This window comes from Solanum pennellii, chromosome 2 (genome assembly GCF_001406875.1).
Source record: "Solanum pennellii chromosome 2, SPENNV200".
In the NCBI taxonomy this organism is placed as follows: domain Eukaryota; kingdom Viridiplantae; phylum Streptophyta; class Magnoliopsida; order Solanales; family Solanaceae; genus Solanum; species Solanum pennellii.
In genome coordinates this window covers 45,871,711-45,888,036 of record NC_028638.1, presented here as the reverse complement: position 1 = coordinate 45,888,036, position 16,326 = coordinate 45,871,711, and the positions used below count along the sequence as shown (strand labels likewise).

The window sequence follows — 16,326 nt, the reverse complement described above, 5'->3', positions numbered from 1 at the left end:
AATACATAATCTAAGTTTACTTTCATTTAATATTTAGTCATGTAACTAATACTTATTAAACTTATTTTAGCATGATTTAGTACTTTTAAATTATAATCAATTTCATTATGACTTATTAATTTGCAATATTTGTTTTACGCGATTTCATTATTATTTTTTGTTGGATATTTAAGTGTCATTAATCATTTTACATTTTGTGTTATTTTCTTAAAAAACATCTTAGGTAGTTGCATTATGGTACATAGGACAAAAGAAATATTTGAAGTACAAGTAAATTATATGTTTGTATGAACACTTTACCGGAAAAAACTCGAAAATCTGAAAAATCCAAAAAAAAAACGAAGTTGAAAAACCCGAGTTTTATAGGTATGTTTCATTTATAAATTCAAAAATTCAACACAAATAGTTTAATTTGACACTTAAAACCCCCGAAATAATCCGATCAAATACACCCGTAACGACTATATATATATTTAAATTGGACGGCGTCTAATGGAAATCATTCAATCAAACGTTATAAAAAAATGCACCCATGTTAAAAATGAAATTTGTAAAGTAATAAGTTTAGGTAGTCGACAAAAACAACCAGCAAGTTGGTTGGTGTATTTTACTAATACATTAGTGAAGTGATAAAATTATCCACCTGTATTATATGATTTTCGTTATTCTATTGTAAAATAGTAGGTATTTTGGAACTTATTTTTCATCTCTAACTATTCAATAAGTAGCTTTCTTAAATATAAAATAACTATCACCTACTTTTAAGTTTTGTATTAAAACAAATGAGAAACATAAATTAAGGAACAATAAATTAATACCTCAAGGGTCGATACTCACGGCTTTCACTTAATATCCAATACTATAATGGAGCTCAATTAAGTCTAGATACCCGTCGAGAAGTTATCCACTGCTCCCTAACAAACAGATGGACGCAAATTCGGAACCTCTGGTTATCATTCCATCACAACTCTTGTTGGTAAAATAGACCGAGTTAGAAGTTTTGCAAGTTAAAACTTAGATGCAATTTAATTATTTCCTATTTCAAATATGCCAAAATGTTCATATGGCCGAACAACAAAATGTTAATGGTGGTAGTAGTTTAGAAATTCAATATTGGAAATCATTATTAAATTAGTACTTTTATTAATGCTTTCAATTATTACTGGACTAAAAAACGTGTTTCATGTATGAAAATGGAAAAAACCTTAGAGATCAACGAAGTTGCTTCACCTATAAATTAATGGGCCGGGCTTAATGTAGTTCACATACCTAAAAAAAACTAAGAGTAACAAAAAAAAAATGTCTAGCATGGCTGAGAAATGGGAGGAACTTAGTGGGAAAAACAAATGGGAGGGGCTATTAAACCCATTGGATGTTGATCTTCGTAAATACATCATTCAATATGGAGAATTAGCTGAAGTGACTTACGATACCTTCATTTCTGATAAAGTATCTAAATACGCGGGAGCTAGCAGATACTCGATGGAAAACCTTTTTTCTAACGTTGGCCTTGACCCATCGAAGTATCGCGTAACCAAATATTTCTATGCTACCTCATCTATTCCACTTCCTGATGCTTTCATTACGAAATCATTGTCGAGGGAAGCATGGAGTAAGGAATCAAATTTTATGGGATATATTGCTGTGGCTACTGATGAGGGAAAAGTTTCACTAGGAAGAAGAGATATTGTTATTGCTTGGAGAGGAACAATTCAGACACTGGAGTGGGTTAATGACCTTCAGTTTTTACTAATTCCAGGACCAAAAGTGTTTGGTGATGGGGGTTTACTTCCTTTGTTCAAACCATTGGTGCATCATGGCTTCTACAACGTTTATACATCAGAAAGTGCACGATCAAATTTTAATAAAAAAAGTGCTAGAGATCAGGTATATATAATTTTTAATCTTGAATTCGTACTTATACATACTTTGATTTAGTGGTATTTTATATTAATTACGTATATGTAGGTTATTGAAGAAGTGAAGAGATTGGTTGAGGAATATAAGAATGAAGAGGTGAGCATAACTGTGACTGGACACAGCCTGGGTGCATCACTTGCAACTCTAAATGCATTTGACATAGCTTACAATAAAATCAACAAAGCAAGTAATGGGAAGGAATTTCCAGTCACAGCTTTTGTATTTGCAAGTCCTAAAGTTGGAGATATCAATTTTGTAAACGCATTTAACAAATTGAAACACCTTCATGTTATGAGAATTCATAACATATTGGATATTGTTCCAAAATACCCACCTCTTGGCTATTTCGACGTTGGCCAGGAAATAATAATCGACACAACAAAATCACCTTATTTAAATCTCCCAGGAGATATTCTCACATGGCATAATTTGGAGTGTTACCTGCATGGAGTTGCTGGAACTCAAGGTATAGGACTTTTAGCAGGTTTTAAACTAGAGGTGGATCGCGATATCGCGCTTGTTAACAAATCTTCAGGTGCATTGAAAAGTGAGTATCTTGTCCCAGCAAATTGGTGGACTGCGAAGAACAAAGGAATGGTTCAACAAGAAGATGGAAAATGGGTTCTCAATGATCGAGAGGAGTATGACATAGTTGTGGCTGAGGTTTAATTTAATTAATTTGGAGTTTAATGTACTTGCTATTCTAATTTTATTTCTTTAATTCCATGTAATGTTTGAATAATGGGTTATTACGAACACATCATATGCAATAAATACAAATGAGTGTTCAGAAAAAAATCTTTGTTGAGTGTGTTTGTAAGTGGTACTTTCTGCAGCTTAATGCTTATATAAGTTAAACTTGTTTTGTTAATTTTGTGTACATGTTTTTAAGAAGGTCTATTTAAATGTTGTATTTTAGTAAATTCAGACCCTTCTTGCACATCATTAATGACTATCGTTAAAACGAACTCAAATCAAATTTATTATTTACTCATATGCTAGATATATTTCACATGCATGATGTGATGATGCGAATTAATTTAATCAATGAGTTATTTCACGGAAACGAATCTAAACTTAAAGGGACAAGCATGTATGGTAATTAGTTACAAAATAAAATATGAATATATAGTTCCACTGATCCATCGATTAATGATAAAAGTAAGCTGTAATTAACATTAAATTTATGTTTTAAGTGACACTTAACATTTTTCTAAATGTCTTCAAAATCTATAGCGATATTGGATTCAATTAACTAATATCAGTAAGATTTTATTATAATAGTGCCTTAATTATATCTTACAAATAGATTAAGACACAATTAATAAATTAAGATCCAATATGTTAAAGTTGAACCATGTTTATCGTACAAGTAGATTAAGATAAAATGCAATTAATAAATTAAGATCCACTATGTTAAGGTTAGACCATGTTAGATAAAGACATACTATTATACATGCACTATGCTTGTTATAATCAAGAGCGTAATAATTTAATTAGACATACATACACGCGTGAAAAGATAATATTCTTTTTTTTATGTAGTTTTTTAGACTCATTGTGTCCTTTTCATACAGTCAATTATGAGAGGATGACAAGCATTGAGTAGTGATGGGATGGATACCTATTAATTGTTCTAGTCATTTCCTTATAAGCTTTAAATATTCCAATTTAATTTGTTGGTAGGATTATCATTACTAAAGATATTAAATGAATGGCCAAAGATATAAAATTTGACTGATACTGAAAAGATATAATCGTATAGATTAGTATTAGTTAGGAAGATATTTGAAAGCTTATGATCTTAAAATATGCACAATTTAGCTAAGTTTAATGTTTCATTATTACATAAAGCAAATTAAATTGTAACTTATACTATTGCATCGTTTAATTCTTTGAGATCATTTATGCATTAAATATAGTAAGGTTGAATATTGTATGAATAAAAAAAGAAAAAGACATAGATTCTTTTCTAAATTTGTCTCGAAAAGTCACTTACACACTTCAATTATCATGACGACCTATTTTACATATTTACTACTTAAAAGTAAATTTAATACCATCCCACTATGTGCAACATTACTCTCATAATATGTGGTGTATTAACTCGCTGACACATCAAATAAATTTACTTTTAAAAAATAGATGTGTGTAATAGGTTGTGATGATAATTCAAGCGTGTAAATTATAACTGACTTTTCAATATAAATTCAAAAGGATCTATCAAAATGAATAATCTCTAGGTTCGTTCATCCAAAATCAGACCAGAGATGGTCTTGAAACCTGCAAATATTTGATGGTAACTTAGTTACTTATATAAATCGCGATAGAGTGGTAAGCACTCCTTCATTCTTAACCAAGAGGGTTAAGAGGCATCAAGTTATAAGGCGGAGCTAGTAATTCTGAAGTGAGTTTAGTCGAATCCAAATTTTGGTTAAGGAAAACTATATTTATGTCAATAAGTTCATTGAATATGTAAAAATATTAAAATTAGTGATAATTTTTTTTTCAATTAACTATGACCTGGGCCAGTTTTATTTATCGTGCAAACCAATGAAAAAACAACAACATTGTAAAGCTAAGTGGCGTGCATAGAAAAGGGGATTCCTACTTTTTTGAAAAATAATAAATATATTTTTGAACTATCGTAAATGATATATATATATCTTTTATTATATTATTGAACATTAGTGTTACTGTCATCCAAAAAGTGGATATTGGTTCACCACTTTTTGAACGGCAAAGACACTAGTTCCTACTCTTTCATTTATTCATTACCAGTTCACCACTAAAAGAACCGTGAAAAACAATTGATTGCAAAAACTAACCTCATGAAATTCGTAGGTATTATATTGAATTTTGTAAGGAATTAAAGAAATCAACCTCATGTCCTCGATAGCATCATATCGTGTCTAATCATTTTACCCCAACACAATGTACCTCCACCGCTTCATCTAAAAAAAGAATCACTTAGCTCTCTTTTCTTGTTAATACACATATATTTTTGGGCAAAGGACAGAAATCACATACTTTTAAAGCAAAAGTACAATTTGTTCCTTATAAGTTTATAATTACAAAAATTCCTCAAACTGATACAATAATATAAGCGCTGATACATAAATCTCATGTGCGAAATACATTAATCGTCAAGTAAGATACATTATATTTTATACATGATACACTAATATGATGCGCGAAATACATTAATTTAAATGCGCTAATACATTAAAATGTTACGTGAAAATTAGAAAATTTAAAAATTTATAAAATTAATAAAAAATAATGATAATAAGAGAACTTAAAGGTGGAATTTGTGTCATATTTCCTATATTTTCGAGAAGGGGTCCAACCCAAAATTCTAAAAGCCTTTTTCATACCTAAGAGGCCCAAACCCATATGGGAATATGTGATCGTTAAAAAACGCTTTTAATGTTCGATTCCCACTCACAACTTTCTAATATACGAGCATTCGCACCTTAAATATTCCCCACTCACCAAAAAAGCTAGGGTTTTTTTTTCTCCCCTTTATTTCTCTTCTTTTTAAAATACCTATTTTCTATTTTTTCTTGCGCAGAGAAGAAATTCCGAAAACTAGCAAACCCTTCGATTTTCCATCTTCAATTGGCTTTCCTCCTTCTGTTAACTTTGATTGATTCAGTGAGAAGGCGAAAGCTATGGGAAGAGGAAAGTTCAAGGGAAAGCCAACTGGTCGCCGCCAGTTCTCCACTCCTGAGGAGATGCGTATGTCTCTTTTACTTGCCTTTACGAATCGCTAAGTTGATTCCTTTTTTTATTTATAATATCAATTTTTGAGATCTATTACTTGGAATTCGAATTGTTTTGTTAGGGTTAAAGGTCGATTGGAGATTGAAGGTTATCTGTTGCGTTAATTGATTTTGTTTAAATTTTTTATGGTAGATTTGTTAGGAGAATTTTATTATCTTAGGTGAATTTAGCTGGATTTTCACAATTAGTTGGAATATCTAATGATTATTGTGTTCAAAGATGTTGACACTGTGGAGTATGTTTGAAAATTTACTTAGTGAAGGTTTGCTTATAATTGATCGTTAGTTGGATAGTTGAAGTAGTTGTAGATATGTTTTTTGTTTATTGTGGATGAAGTTGTATAGTCACAAACCTTATTTGGGTTGCAGTGCTCATTGTGTGTGTGTGTGCCATGAAAGATTTTTCTTTGTGTTGGTAGAAGAAACTTGAATGAGAAACCAGGTTCTTGAGGAGTGGAAAGTAGTTATTTTTCGCATTGTATAGAATCTTTTAATAGGTTGGAACTAAGTTTTCAGTTTATGCCTGGTGCAGTATAACTACAGTATCCTGAAATATCAGATTGATGTGCTTATACACTTAAGTAATGAAGAAAGGATTTTTCTTTAGGCATTAGCTACAACACAAATAAGAGTGACTTAGACATATTGCTTAATCATCAAACTATTATTTCAAGAACCTGGGGGGTCATGCATGGTGCAGGAACTCTAATTTTTGATTCCCTATGATCTTTTGGTTCCTGTTAGTGGTGATCCTCCTTCCCATATCCCCTCCCTTCGCTCATGCAATTTCTCTGTCTTTCCATACATGTACTGGTGTAATGAGTTCTCTTCCATGTGAAAACTGTGTGCTAGTAATTGTGGATCAGGCTGCTTTATCTTGAGTCTGTTTAATATTTGTTGCACCTTCTGTTTCTTAAATGAGACACTGGTTATAAATACCTATTTATTCAAATAGTTGATATACTGGAGCTGACATGGCATGGCTTGTATGCTTGCAATGAACTGCTCATAGTCTGCTAAGTCATTCTTAATATTTGCTTTTATTTTGCAGTTGCTGGTACTTCTCGACGTCCTCGCACATTTAAGCAGGTGAATATCTTCGGCTTTCGTTTTTCTTTGCTCCTAATAAATTTATATCCTCTTTCTTACTTTTAGAAGTTAGTCTATGCATACATCTTAGTAAAGAGGGGTTAGCACTGATGGGTCAGCTTCACAACATTATTTATGGTGTTCTCCTTGAAATTGTACTGCATGGAACTTCAAAACTTAACTTCTTTATGAAACATAACCATGTGAGATGATAGCCATTGCGATCAACTTTTTGATGTGGTATGAGAAGAATTGTCAAAATAATACAATTTGTGGTATGTGAATGTGCTCTCATGACGAGCTAGAGTGCGTTAATCAGTCACGTTTGTGTTGTGTGTGCAAACTGGTGATCATTATCTTGTAAACAGTTTTTTCATTTTTGTTGCCTTGTTAATAGTTAAAACATCCTCGTTGACTTACCCTTCGAAGGGCATGCTGTGACTCTGCCTGGGATGTTTATTCTATTTTCTTCTATGTTTGTGTCCATAGATGTTAATATATCTCAGTCATCAAAAATCTTCTCTTGTTTTTGTAATCTGAGATTGATGATTTGAATAATATGCATTATCTGATATATGATGAAAGAAAATTGCCTTTATAATTAGTATTACCTGCATGCTTAACTTCTATTGTGTGCTCTGCCTAATCAATTTTTGAGGTCTTCAGGAAGAGGCTGAAGCTGAGGATAATGAGAAATTTGAAGAGGAGTCTGAAGAGGAATCTGAAGAAGATTCTGATGGAGAGGTCAGTTATTTATGATTCATTGCTTCATTTTCTTTACATTTTAGGAAAGAGTAAGTGGTTTGTGACAACTACTACTACTTAATCTTTTCTGTATTTCCCTTATTAAAAAAACTAGTGCACTACTTATTGTAAAGGAATTTGTGACATACTATACTTACATCTCAAGTTATTTGAGGTTTGACTATTTGAATCCTCATTTCAAAGTTAGAATTGATTTAATATGGAAATTTGCGTCCTCTATGCTTTGTGGCTGTGGAAAATGTATATTCAGATGCTCATTTCTTTTATTGTTCCAAACAGAGGCGGAAAGGTACCCAGGGTATCATTGAGATTGAGAACCCCAATTTGGTGAAGCCAAAGAACGTGAAAGCTAAAAATGTTGATGTAAGATGGGGCACAGTGAACTTGCATTTTTTCAATACTTCAATTTAATTGTTTTTGGATGTAACTTTGAATGAGGGCATTTTCTGTGCAGATTGAGAAAACAACTGAGCTTTCAAGACGTGAAAGGTAAGTTGAAGCTTTTTTTGTGTTTCCTTTACAATATGATCCCAATGAAGTCACAGATAAAGAAGCCTTTTGTATGCCTCCTATATGTTTTGCATGAATACTCCCTCCCTTTTCTGTTCTTGGACTTCAGCAACTACCCTATTTTTTTTTCATTGTCTCATTGTTTTCACTGTCCTGCTTCTTTTGAGTTTCAAACCTTGTGTCACTAATCTTTGGGATTTCTCTATCATCAATTTTTTTAACTTCCTGTACCACTCTAATGATTGGAGATATGACTGCTAGGAGGATTTGGTCCTTTTACTTGTTATCAACCGTTGTCAGAGAGAATAGAATATACAGGGAATAATATCTTTCCCAAAGTTGTTTCTTTTAGCCAGAGTTTGTCAATGTCTAGGAAGTTCAGGATGCGCCAAATATCACGGACACCTTAAAGGCCCGAATTTAAACCGAGATCAGTTCTTATTTTTCTGCGACAAGACTATATTCCCAGGCCATTGTTGCAGATAGCTGCTTCTTTGCATGGGAAATACTCTTTGCTCTATCCAAAATCCCAGCTACTTGTGTCTGTGTGTAGCTCAATGGGTGCAATGAACTTGTATTACATACAGCGGGAACAATTGTAGGCTTTTTGTTATTGTTATATTTTGGAAATTATACAGTATTTTTGTGTTCTTTGGAGTGTTGACAAGTCAAGCTAAAAGAAGGAAGAAATATCTCAAGTCTTGTGTATCAATTCTGTTACTGATACATGCAACACGGCAACATAGTTGGTGACATATCTTCTGGTCCTCGGTAACTTCTATGTCGTTATTAATTTACATGGTACTTGTTCACAGGGAAGAGATAGAGAAACAACAAGCTCATGAGAGGTATATGAGGTTGCAAGAACAAGGAAAAACAGATCAAGCTAAGAAAGATTTAGGTAATATTACAGAGCAATGGCTCTAGCAATAGACTTACTTTGTTTTGCTTAGAATTATCTGGTCTTGTTGTTCGTTCTCTGTACTTAATAGTTTGTTTGAGCTGTTGGGTGGGTGGATTGAGGTTTTTTCATCAGAATCAAATTTTATTCTCAAGTCTAATTTTAAACGTCTTGTTACTTGAATATGATCATACCATCTGTAAATATGTGGTGATGTGAAGGACTGTATTTGAGTTGTGAAGTTTGAAGTTGGTAAGTTGTCATCTGGTTGGGCACATATTAAAGTAAAATATATTGATTTTGTGCTGTTCCACTTTTGTAGAACTTGGATATGAACGAACTTTGAAATGTGTGCCATGGACTTGAACCAGTGTTTATTCTGTTATAGATCGCAAAAGTTCTACTTCTAATTTTATCTCGTAATTTTGCAGAACGCTTGGCTCTCATACGACAACAAAGAGCAGATGCTGCCAAAAAGCGAGAGGAGGAGAAAGCTGGTACATTCTTCTATACTTGCACGCTGGTTGTCTAAGATTCTCTTCCTTAATTTGCTAGGGTTAAATGTTTTGCATATTTTCTGTGCAGCCAAAGAACAGAAGAAGTCGGAAGCTCGCAAGTAACATATGATGGTACTATTGATTCCCAAGTACAAGAGATATCCCTACCAATATTTGGCAAATGATGGAGTTTATATTTCACCGTTCATTTATGTTATTGTCTTAGTTTATAAGTAGACATCTTATAGATGAAATCATGGAATTATATTATAAGCTCTAAATCTTGTATACACAATATTTCTGGCCTTAACATGAACAATCATGGGAAGGGTATACTTTTTTTTTGTTGGTTGAATTATTGAGCTATGACTATTTTACAGTATTAGATAACTGTGGTGTTTGGTATGAAAAATGTTTAATTTACGGAAAATGTTCCTAAGAAAATAAGTGGTTCTTCCTTATTTCCCAGTGTATGATTGGCCTCAGAGTGATAACAGGACCTCAGTGTTATTGAGGTTTCTTTCCTTACACTTCTAAGTGCACCACAATTTATATGTGATTTGATTCTTCGTGTACTGGCTCCATACTTCGTATTTCTCTTTATCTTGGCGTAATTCACCAGCTTTTTTTCAAACTTGCTATCAAGTTTCTGGCTATTTATATCATACACACCTTGGGTCAGCTTAGTAGACGTGTTTCATCTGAAGTGAACAGTGCTTTGATGAAATTGTGAGTAAACATCAGTGGTAATATCTGTTATGGTTAGGAGTGTGTGGTGCCACTACAGAGTGGGGAAAGTCTATGGCTATTCTTGAGTTGATCAACTAAAATTCAATTGTTGCAGGAATTTAAATGCAAGTTCCAGCTACGCATATGCTTTTCCTTTCTGTTGGCCAAATTGCTGCTCTGTATTGCTGTGTAACTTGCTTTCTTGACCTGAATAACTTTGGTTGTTCATCCCATATCATGAATCATAGTCCGCTGCCTCTGTTGCACTTTCCATATTCGTCATGTCGTCTCCTGAGCCTTTGCATAAAATGATATGTTTTGTGCTAAAAGAGTTGATTTGATCTCTTTCCTTTGCCCTTTCTTATGCTTGAATTCCTTGTTAGATTGAATCAGTGGCCAAGCTGTTGTACAACAGTTGACCTAACAATTACTCATTTAAAGTGATTCTTTGGATTCTAGTTCCAGATATCTTTTCTTTTTTACTTAATATGAACATTAAGTTCGTTAATCATGTCATGTGTCATTTTCTTAATCTAATTTTCGTAACGAGTTGAAAACTAAGACACTTTTATACACTCAGTTTCAATTATGAGTTGCCTGACTAAAACTTGTTTTACTAAAATGAGTCATGTTTTTCAACCCTTATCTGAATTGATCCATATGGTATATAATTTGAAAGTTGGGTCACTAAAATTGTTGTGTTGGACGTGTATTTATGAAAATATCTCTACTTATAGATCGCTATCCTAATTGTTTTTAATTTCCACTTGTTGAAATATTCTATTTTGATCATCATAGTATATAGTCCAATTAAGCAACCTTTTCCCCTCTTTTGATCTTTTATACAATTGCTTCTTCAACACTTAAACCAACCAACACTCACCGCTACACCTACTTTACAAACTTTTTTTTTAAAAAAATTTAACCCCTTTTTATTTCATTTGGCTATCTGGCCTTGAAGTTAAAGGAAAGTAAAAAGGGTGGTGTAAGCAATGATTGCTTAGGTGTATAATCCATCCAAATCCAATATGCCAACCCTCTCCACATTGCCAAATATCTTTTGATTAAGTTTCAAAATCCACTTATTTTAACTTAAACAAGTTGGTGTTATGATTAGGAGAAAAGAAAAGAAGTATTTTAAGGATATATACTAGCTAAGAAGATAGATGTATCATTGAAGAATAAAAACAAAGTGTTTCTCATCTTTAAAAAAACTTGTGGAGAAGAAACAAAGCAGTAAGTTTGCTAGAAATAGCCAATTTATAAGAAAATGACTACTGCTAGATTCATCAAATGTGTTACTGTTGGTGATGGAGCTGTTGGGAAAACTTGTATGCTAATTTCATACACTAGTAATACTTTTCCAACGGTAATAATATTCGTTTTTCCCCCACTTTTTTCCTTAATCTTCTCTTCGTTTCATGTATACGAGTTGTTAACTTCATAAGATTAATGTTATTTCATAGGATTATGTTCCAACGGTGTTCGATAACTTCAGTGCAAATGTGGTGGTGGATGGTAGCACTGTTAACCTTGGCCTATGGGATACTGCAGGTAAATTTATTTCACACATGACTTTTTTGACAACGTGGTGTCTGTTTAGTTTGCGTGCATCTTCACCAATTCCATGGATAACAAGTACCAGTTAACTTTGTCCATCAAGACTAGGACAGATGATAAGAAATCAACTAATGTTGTTTTGTCTATGATGAAATTTGAACCTGAAACTTCATGGTTCTCGACCATTTCATTGACCACTAGACCACACTTTTGGGTGCATATATGAATTATGAGTCTTCTTTTTTTTCTAACTAATATCATTGAAAGGGAATATTCTTCGATATTGTGGTATATAAGAACATTTCATTTTGATTTTGTGTGTTGTTGAATTGTTGATTGTGAAATGCAGGACAAGAAGACTATAACAGGCTAAGGCCATTAAGTTACAGAGGAGCTGATGTCTTTTTGCTTGCTTTTTCTCTAATAAGCAAGGCAAGCTATGAGAACATTTACAAAAAGGTTAGTGTATTTATATTTTTGTGAAATTTAAGTAAATATACTCGGCCATCTAGTTTATCAACATGGCCGAAATATATATCATTTATACACTTAGGATGTATATATTGTGTATAAGGATGTATACTAAAGTGTACACCATTTATACAACGTAAAACTAGATAATCCAAAGATATTAAAACATAATTTTTCCTATTTCTAGTCCTTTCCATTAGTTATTTATTTGTTGATAATTATTTACCAAAAGTTCTAATTATTGATCATCAAACAGTGGATCCCTGAGTTAAGGCACTATGCTCCTACTATACAAATTGTTCTGGTGGGAACTAAACTTGGTAAGATCAATTTACTATTTCGTTATCTTTAAGTTTGTCATAATTATATATAAGAACATATACTATAACCTAATGTGCAATATGATTTTTATACCTGTTTTAATTTAATTATGCCAGACCTGAGGGAAGACAAACAATATTTAAGTGATCATCCAGGGGCTACACCTATATCAACTGCCCAGGTGAGTCCCATTATTGACTTGCAATCATTAGCAAATTTCTAAAAACAAAATGATACATAATATATATATCTTGATGCCTGGTAGTAGTATTCCTTCATCGTTAATCAGAGATCTTTGAAATGGAGTTGTCTCGACTTTCCCGCGCAAAGTGGGTACGAGCCATCGAGTGGCTTGGCTTGTATATGCATGTGGAGACAAATTACAGCAAAGAAATCATTATATACTATATATGTATACAAAAAGGTTTTGAAAGGATATCATTATATATCATGTGTATATATACAAGAAGTTTTTCATATATTAACATAAAAGTTTTGAGTTTTTATGGTCAACTTTCCAAACAAATAACAAAAATCTCTAAAATAAAGTGAAAATCACTTGTATTAATCAGTGATTAACAAAAAAAAAAGCTTATTATTCTGTTGTTTATTTTTAATTAGGGAGAGGAATTGAAAAAGATGATAGGAGCGGTTGCCTACATTGAGTGCAGCTCCAAGACTCAGCAGGTATTAATTAACAATTCTGTTATAGCTTAATCAATAATTAGAGCAATAATTACCCTCTAAATAAAAATCTTATCAATTAATCTCCAATTTATTTTTTTTTCAGAACGTGAAAGCTGTATTTGATACTGCAATTAAGGTAGCATTGCGACCCCCTAAGATGAAGAAAAGGCCCCAAAAAAGGAGGACGTTATGTGCAATTCTTTGAATATTAATATGCCTTTTTTTTCACATTTCAAATATTATTCAATTATATTCTTATCATTTTGTAAAAGTATAAGAGAAAATGCTCAGTTGTAATTTTTCTTCTATTTTTTTTTTAAAAAAAATCTAGGTGTTAGTGATGTATTAAAGTTCCATTTTTTAACATTTGTTCCTTATAATAAAATCTTGTAATAGCTAGTTTTCTTTTTATATTCCTTATTGCCTTCTAGAATATTTGTTAAAATAATCATTTATGTATCCACTAACATTTCACTTAATTGACACCTCCACTGATTGAATAAAGGGTAGATTTGGAGATATTGTAGTACTACACGTTTTTTTTCCCTAAAACGTTTAACTATTTTCAAACAAATTAAATTCAACTTGACTGTACAACTATGCGTATTTCAATTTAAGTTTCCGATACCATATTAAATACTTAAAAAAATTATTGATTGGGAAAAATAGACCAACTGCAATAATTGTAATAGTTGCATTAATAATTATCTTCCGTCTCAAATTTGTATAGATACTTTTATTATAAGTGGTAGTGAGAATTATGGTCTCTGTGGTCCGGTGCAGTGGTAAAGTTCGAGATTTTTTAGTTATTGATTTTAATACGAAGAAGTAAATCGATTAGAAAGTTATTGGAGATCCAACATCTGTTTATTTATTTAAAACATAATTTTAGAAAAAAATATCTAAATACACATCTTATTTTATCATAATCTATAAAATTCCTACTATTTAAAAGCTTTCAAATATACCCTTTCGGATACATCGCTCCCCTCTCGTTAATATGTTTTTATCTCCTTCTCGGATACATTTCTTCCCTCATCATACATTCCTTCTCTCTCGGACACATCCCTCTCCTCTCTTATACATCTTTCCCCTCTCTGATACATTACTCCCATGTAACTTGATGATGGATATCATATCCCCTCTCTAACAGATTATCTATGTACCTGAATGTCTACTGATGTATCTTAAAGTACAATGATGTATTCGAAATCTATGTAAGGAGTTTTGTAATTTGAAAAATAGTAGGAAAATAATGTAATTAGCTCTTATATTATGAAATTTATATAAATTATACATAATTTTTATCATATATAAATAGTATAATATTTGGTCATACGGGGTTGTCGCTCTTGATCCGATGGATAAAAACTTAGACAAGTTACATGCAAAAATTTTTTTACATTCACTAATCAAATATATATATATATATATATATATATATATATATATACACACTATTTTGTATCAAAGTCGTACAATTTATATGTATATCACATAATAACATCAAAAGGTTATTATTTTGATAGACAATTATTCAATCAATAAAGGCATATTATATGAATATACACATACTTGATTACTTAATTATAATCAAGTAATGTATATTTCACTATATATTATAATAAATTTAAAAAATTAATTTAATATAAATATCTGATATCCAACTAAATATTAAGGTCCAATACATTCCATAAGTTAAAAGCTCCTCGGGGATAATGAGTTATATTTTTTTGACATTTTTTGTGAGTTGTATCAAATCAGAGTGACATATCACACGGGGAGTCGTAGGGATAGTCGACAAACCATACTACTTGTAAACTTTTGACTTTGCCTCTTTTCTATTAATCAAGATCTATAGAATACAGAGACGTTAAATATATATAATATTACTAATTTAATTGTTTTTTAATTAGTAAAATGGTCACATGATTCAATTACTAGGCACACCATGCATTTTAGCATTTATCTATCGTCTTTTAATTATTAAAAAAAAAAATCATGTATTGAACTATGAAAAAAGATCAGTCTACCCATTTTTCTTTGTCCCATTAAGTTTACGCTATTCATTTCATATCTGTAGTCATTAACCTAATCGTTCTAAAATAAAACCCCTAATGAAATAATTTTATTAACATAAGTGAAACATCAGCAAGCTCCTACATAATCATTATTATTATTAGAAATCAAGGAATTAATCATAATATTTACAACGTTTTGTTTGTATTTTAAATGAATGAATATTATCCAATTCAGAAGGAATGTAGGTTATTAAGGAATGATTAATTCTTATAATCATCACCAAAGATCTGTTCCCTATTAATTATATTATATTAATAAAACATCCCAATTAACTAGGCAGACCAATATGTCCTGTCATTTTAAGTTGACATAATTAGAGACAGTCCTAGCATCATTATTTTAAATAAATATCTCTGATTTTCCATTGTGTCTCTAGAATTTCTATAGAGTTCTTGAACTTTTAATTTTTTTTAGTAGAACTTTCATTTTAGGTCAAATACATAAACAGATTTCTAAACTTGTTGAGTTTTTTCTTTCAGGTACTTCAATTACGTCATTTTTCTATTGAATAATTCAACCAGCCATAATTTGTTCTTTTAAAACATTGTTGGTTGATTTTGATCGGCTTTTCTATTGTAAATGTCTTCAATTGCGTTCGAATTGTAATGATTTTGATTAAAGGAATGAAGACAAACCATGTAGTCTCATTTATTTACTAATGTGTTCAAATAACTTATGTAAAACACAATTATTCTCGAACATTTTCACTATCAATTGGATTAATGAGTTCTGGAACAACATATGTATCCTTTATAAATACCCATCACAAATCTGGTTCCACATCAGACAACGGTGTTTGTTTAAACGGAACAAATGATGGGTGATTCAATGATTCAATAGAAAAATGACGTAGTTGAAGCACCTGAGAGGAAAAACCCAATAAGAATAGGGATCTGTTTATGTATTTGACCTTCATTTTAACTTAAAAGGGCTACAAATTGTATGACAAATTTAACGAGTTGATTTACCATATGATCATTAATTAACTAATTGTTATTACATAAAAAAT

General features: G+C 31.5%; 3 protein-coding genes across 3 annotated transcripts; all 3 read left to right on the top strand.

The window, feature by feature from the left end:
* The first annotated feature begins 1,176 nt into the window (after positions 1-1,176).
* LOC107009266 (phospholipase A1-II 1-like) lies at positions 1,177-2,791 on the top strand. Its single transcript, XM_015208575.2, has 2 exons — positions 1,177-1,887; positions 1,969-2,791. Exons 1-2 carry the CDS (start codon positions 1,300-1,302, stop codon positions 2,587-2,589), a joined length of 1,209 nt encoding a protein of 402 aa, XP_015064061.1. The 5' UTR covers positions 1,177-1,299; the 3' UTR covers positions 2,590-2,791.
* A 2,574-nt stretch (positions 2,792-5,365) lies between these two features.
* Positions 5,366-9,890, top strand: LOC107011826 (28 kDa heat- and acid-stable phosphoprotein). Its single transcript, XM_015211482.2, has 8 exons — positions 5,366-5,661; positions 6,757-6,794; positions 7,461-7,538; positions 7,839-7,922; positions 8,014-8,048; positions 8,885-8,970; positions 9,402-9,467; positions 9,556-9,890. The coding sequence occupies exons 1-8, from the start codon at positions 5,595-5,597 to the stop codon at positions 9,588-9,590; spliced, it is 489 nt and encodes a 162-aa protein (XP_015066968.1). The 5' UTR covers positions 5,366-5,594; the 3' UTR covers positions 9,591-9,890.
* A 1,063-nt stretch (positions 9,891-10,953) lies between these two features.
* Positions 10,954-13,632, top strand: LOC107010382 (rac-like GTP-binding protein RAC13). The gene is made up of 7 exons (XM_015209661.2): positions 10,954-11,565; positions 11,663-11,750; positions 12,106-12,215; positions 12,484-12,547; positions 12,665-12,729; positions 13,170-13,235; positions 13,339-13,632. Exons 1-7 carry the CDS (start codon positions 11,467-11,469, stop codon positions 13,438-13,440), a joined length of 594 nt encoding a protein of 197 aa, XP_015065147.1. The 5' UTR covers positions 10,954-11,466; the 3' UTR covers positions 13,441-13,632.
* Positions 13,633-16,326: the final 2,694 nt, after the last annotated feature.

What these genes read in the sequence shown, in the direction of transcription:
- LOC107009266 (XM_015208575.2), top strand. Translation starts at nt 1,300, where the DNA reads ATGTCTAGCATGGCTGAGAAATGGGAGGAACTTAGTGGGAAAAACAAA. An exon ending in AAAAAAGTGCTAGAGATCAG is followed by an intron (nt 1,888 to 1,968) that starts GTATATATAATT and finishes ACGTATATGTAG; the next exon opens with GTTATTGAAGAAGTGAAGAG.
- LOC107011826 (XM_015211482.2), top strand. Translation starts at nt 5,595, where the DNA reads ATGGGAAGAGGAAAGTTCAAGGGAAAGCCAACTGGTCGCCGCCAGTTC. An exon ending in CTCCACTCCTGAGGAGATGC is followed by an intron (nt 5,662 to 6,756) that starts GTATGTCTCTTT and finishes TTTATTTTGCAG; the next exon opens with TTGCTGGTACTTCTCGACGT. An exon ending in GAGCTTTCAAGACGTGAAAG is followed by an intron (nt 8,049 to 8,884) that starts GTAAGTTGAAGC and finishes ACTTGTTCACAG; the next exon opens with GGAAGAGATAGAGAAACAAC.
- LOC107010382 (XM_015209661.2), top strand. Translation starts at nt 11,467, where the DNA reads ATGACTACTGCTAGATTCATCAAATGTGTTACTGTTGGTGATGGAGCT. An exon ending in CTAGTAATACTTTTCCAACG is followed by an intron (nt 11,566 to 11,662) that starts GTAATAATATTC and finishes GTTATTTCATAG; the next exon opens with GATTATGTTCCAACGGTGTT. An exon ending in CACCTATATCAACTGCCCAG is followed by an intron (nt 12,730 to 13,169) that starts GTGAGTCCCATT and finishes ATTTTTAATTAG; the next exon opens with GGAGAGGAATTGAAAAAGAT.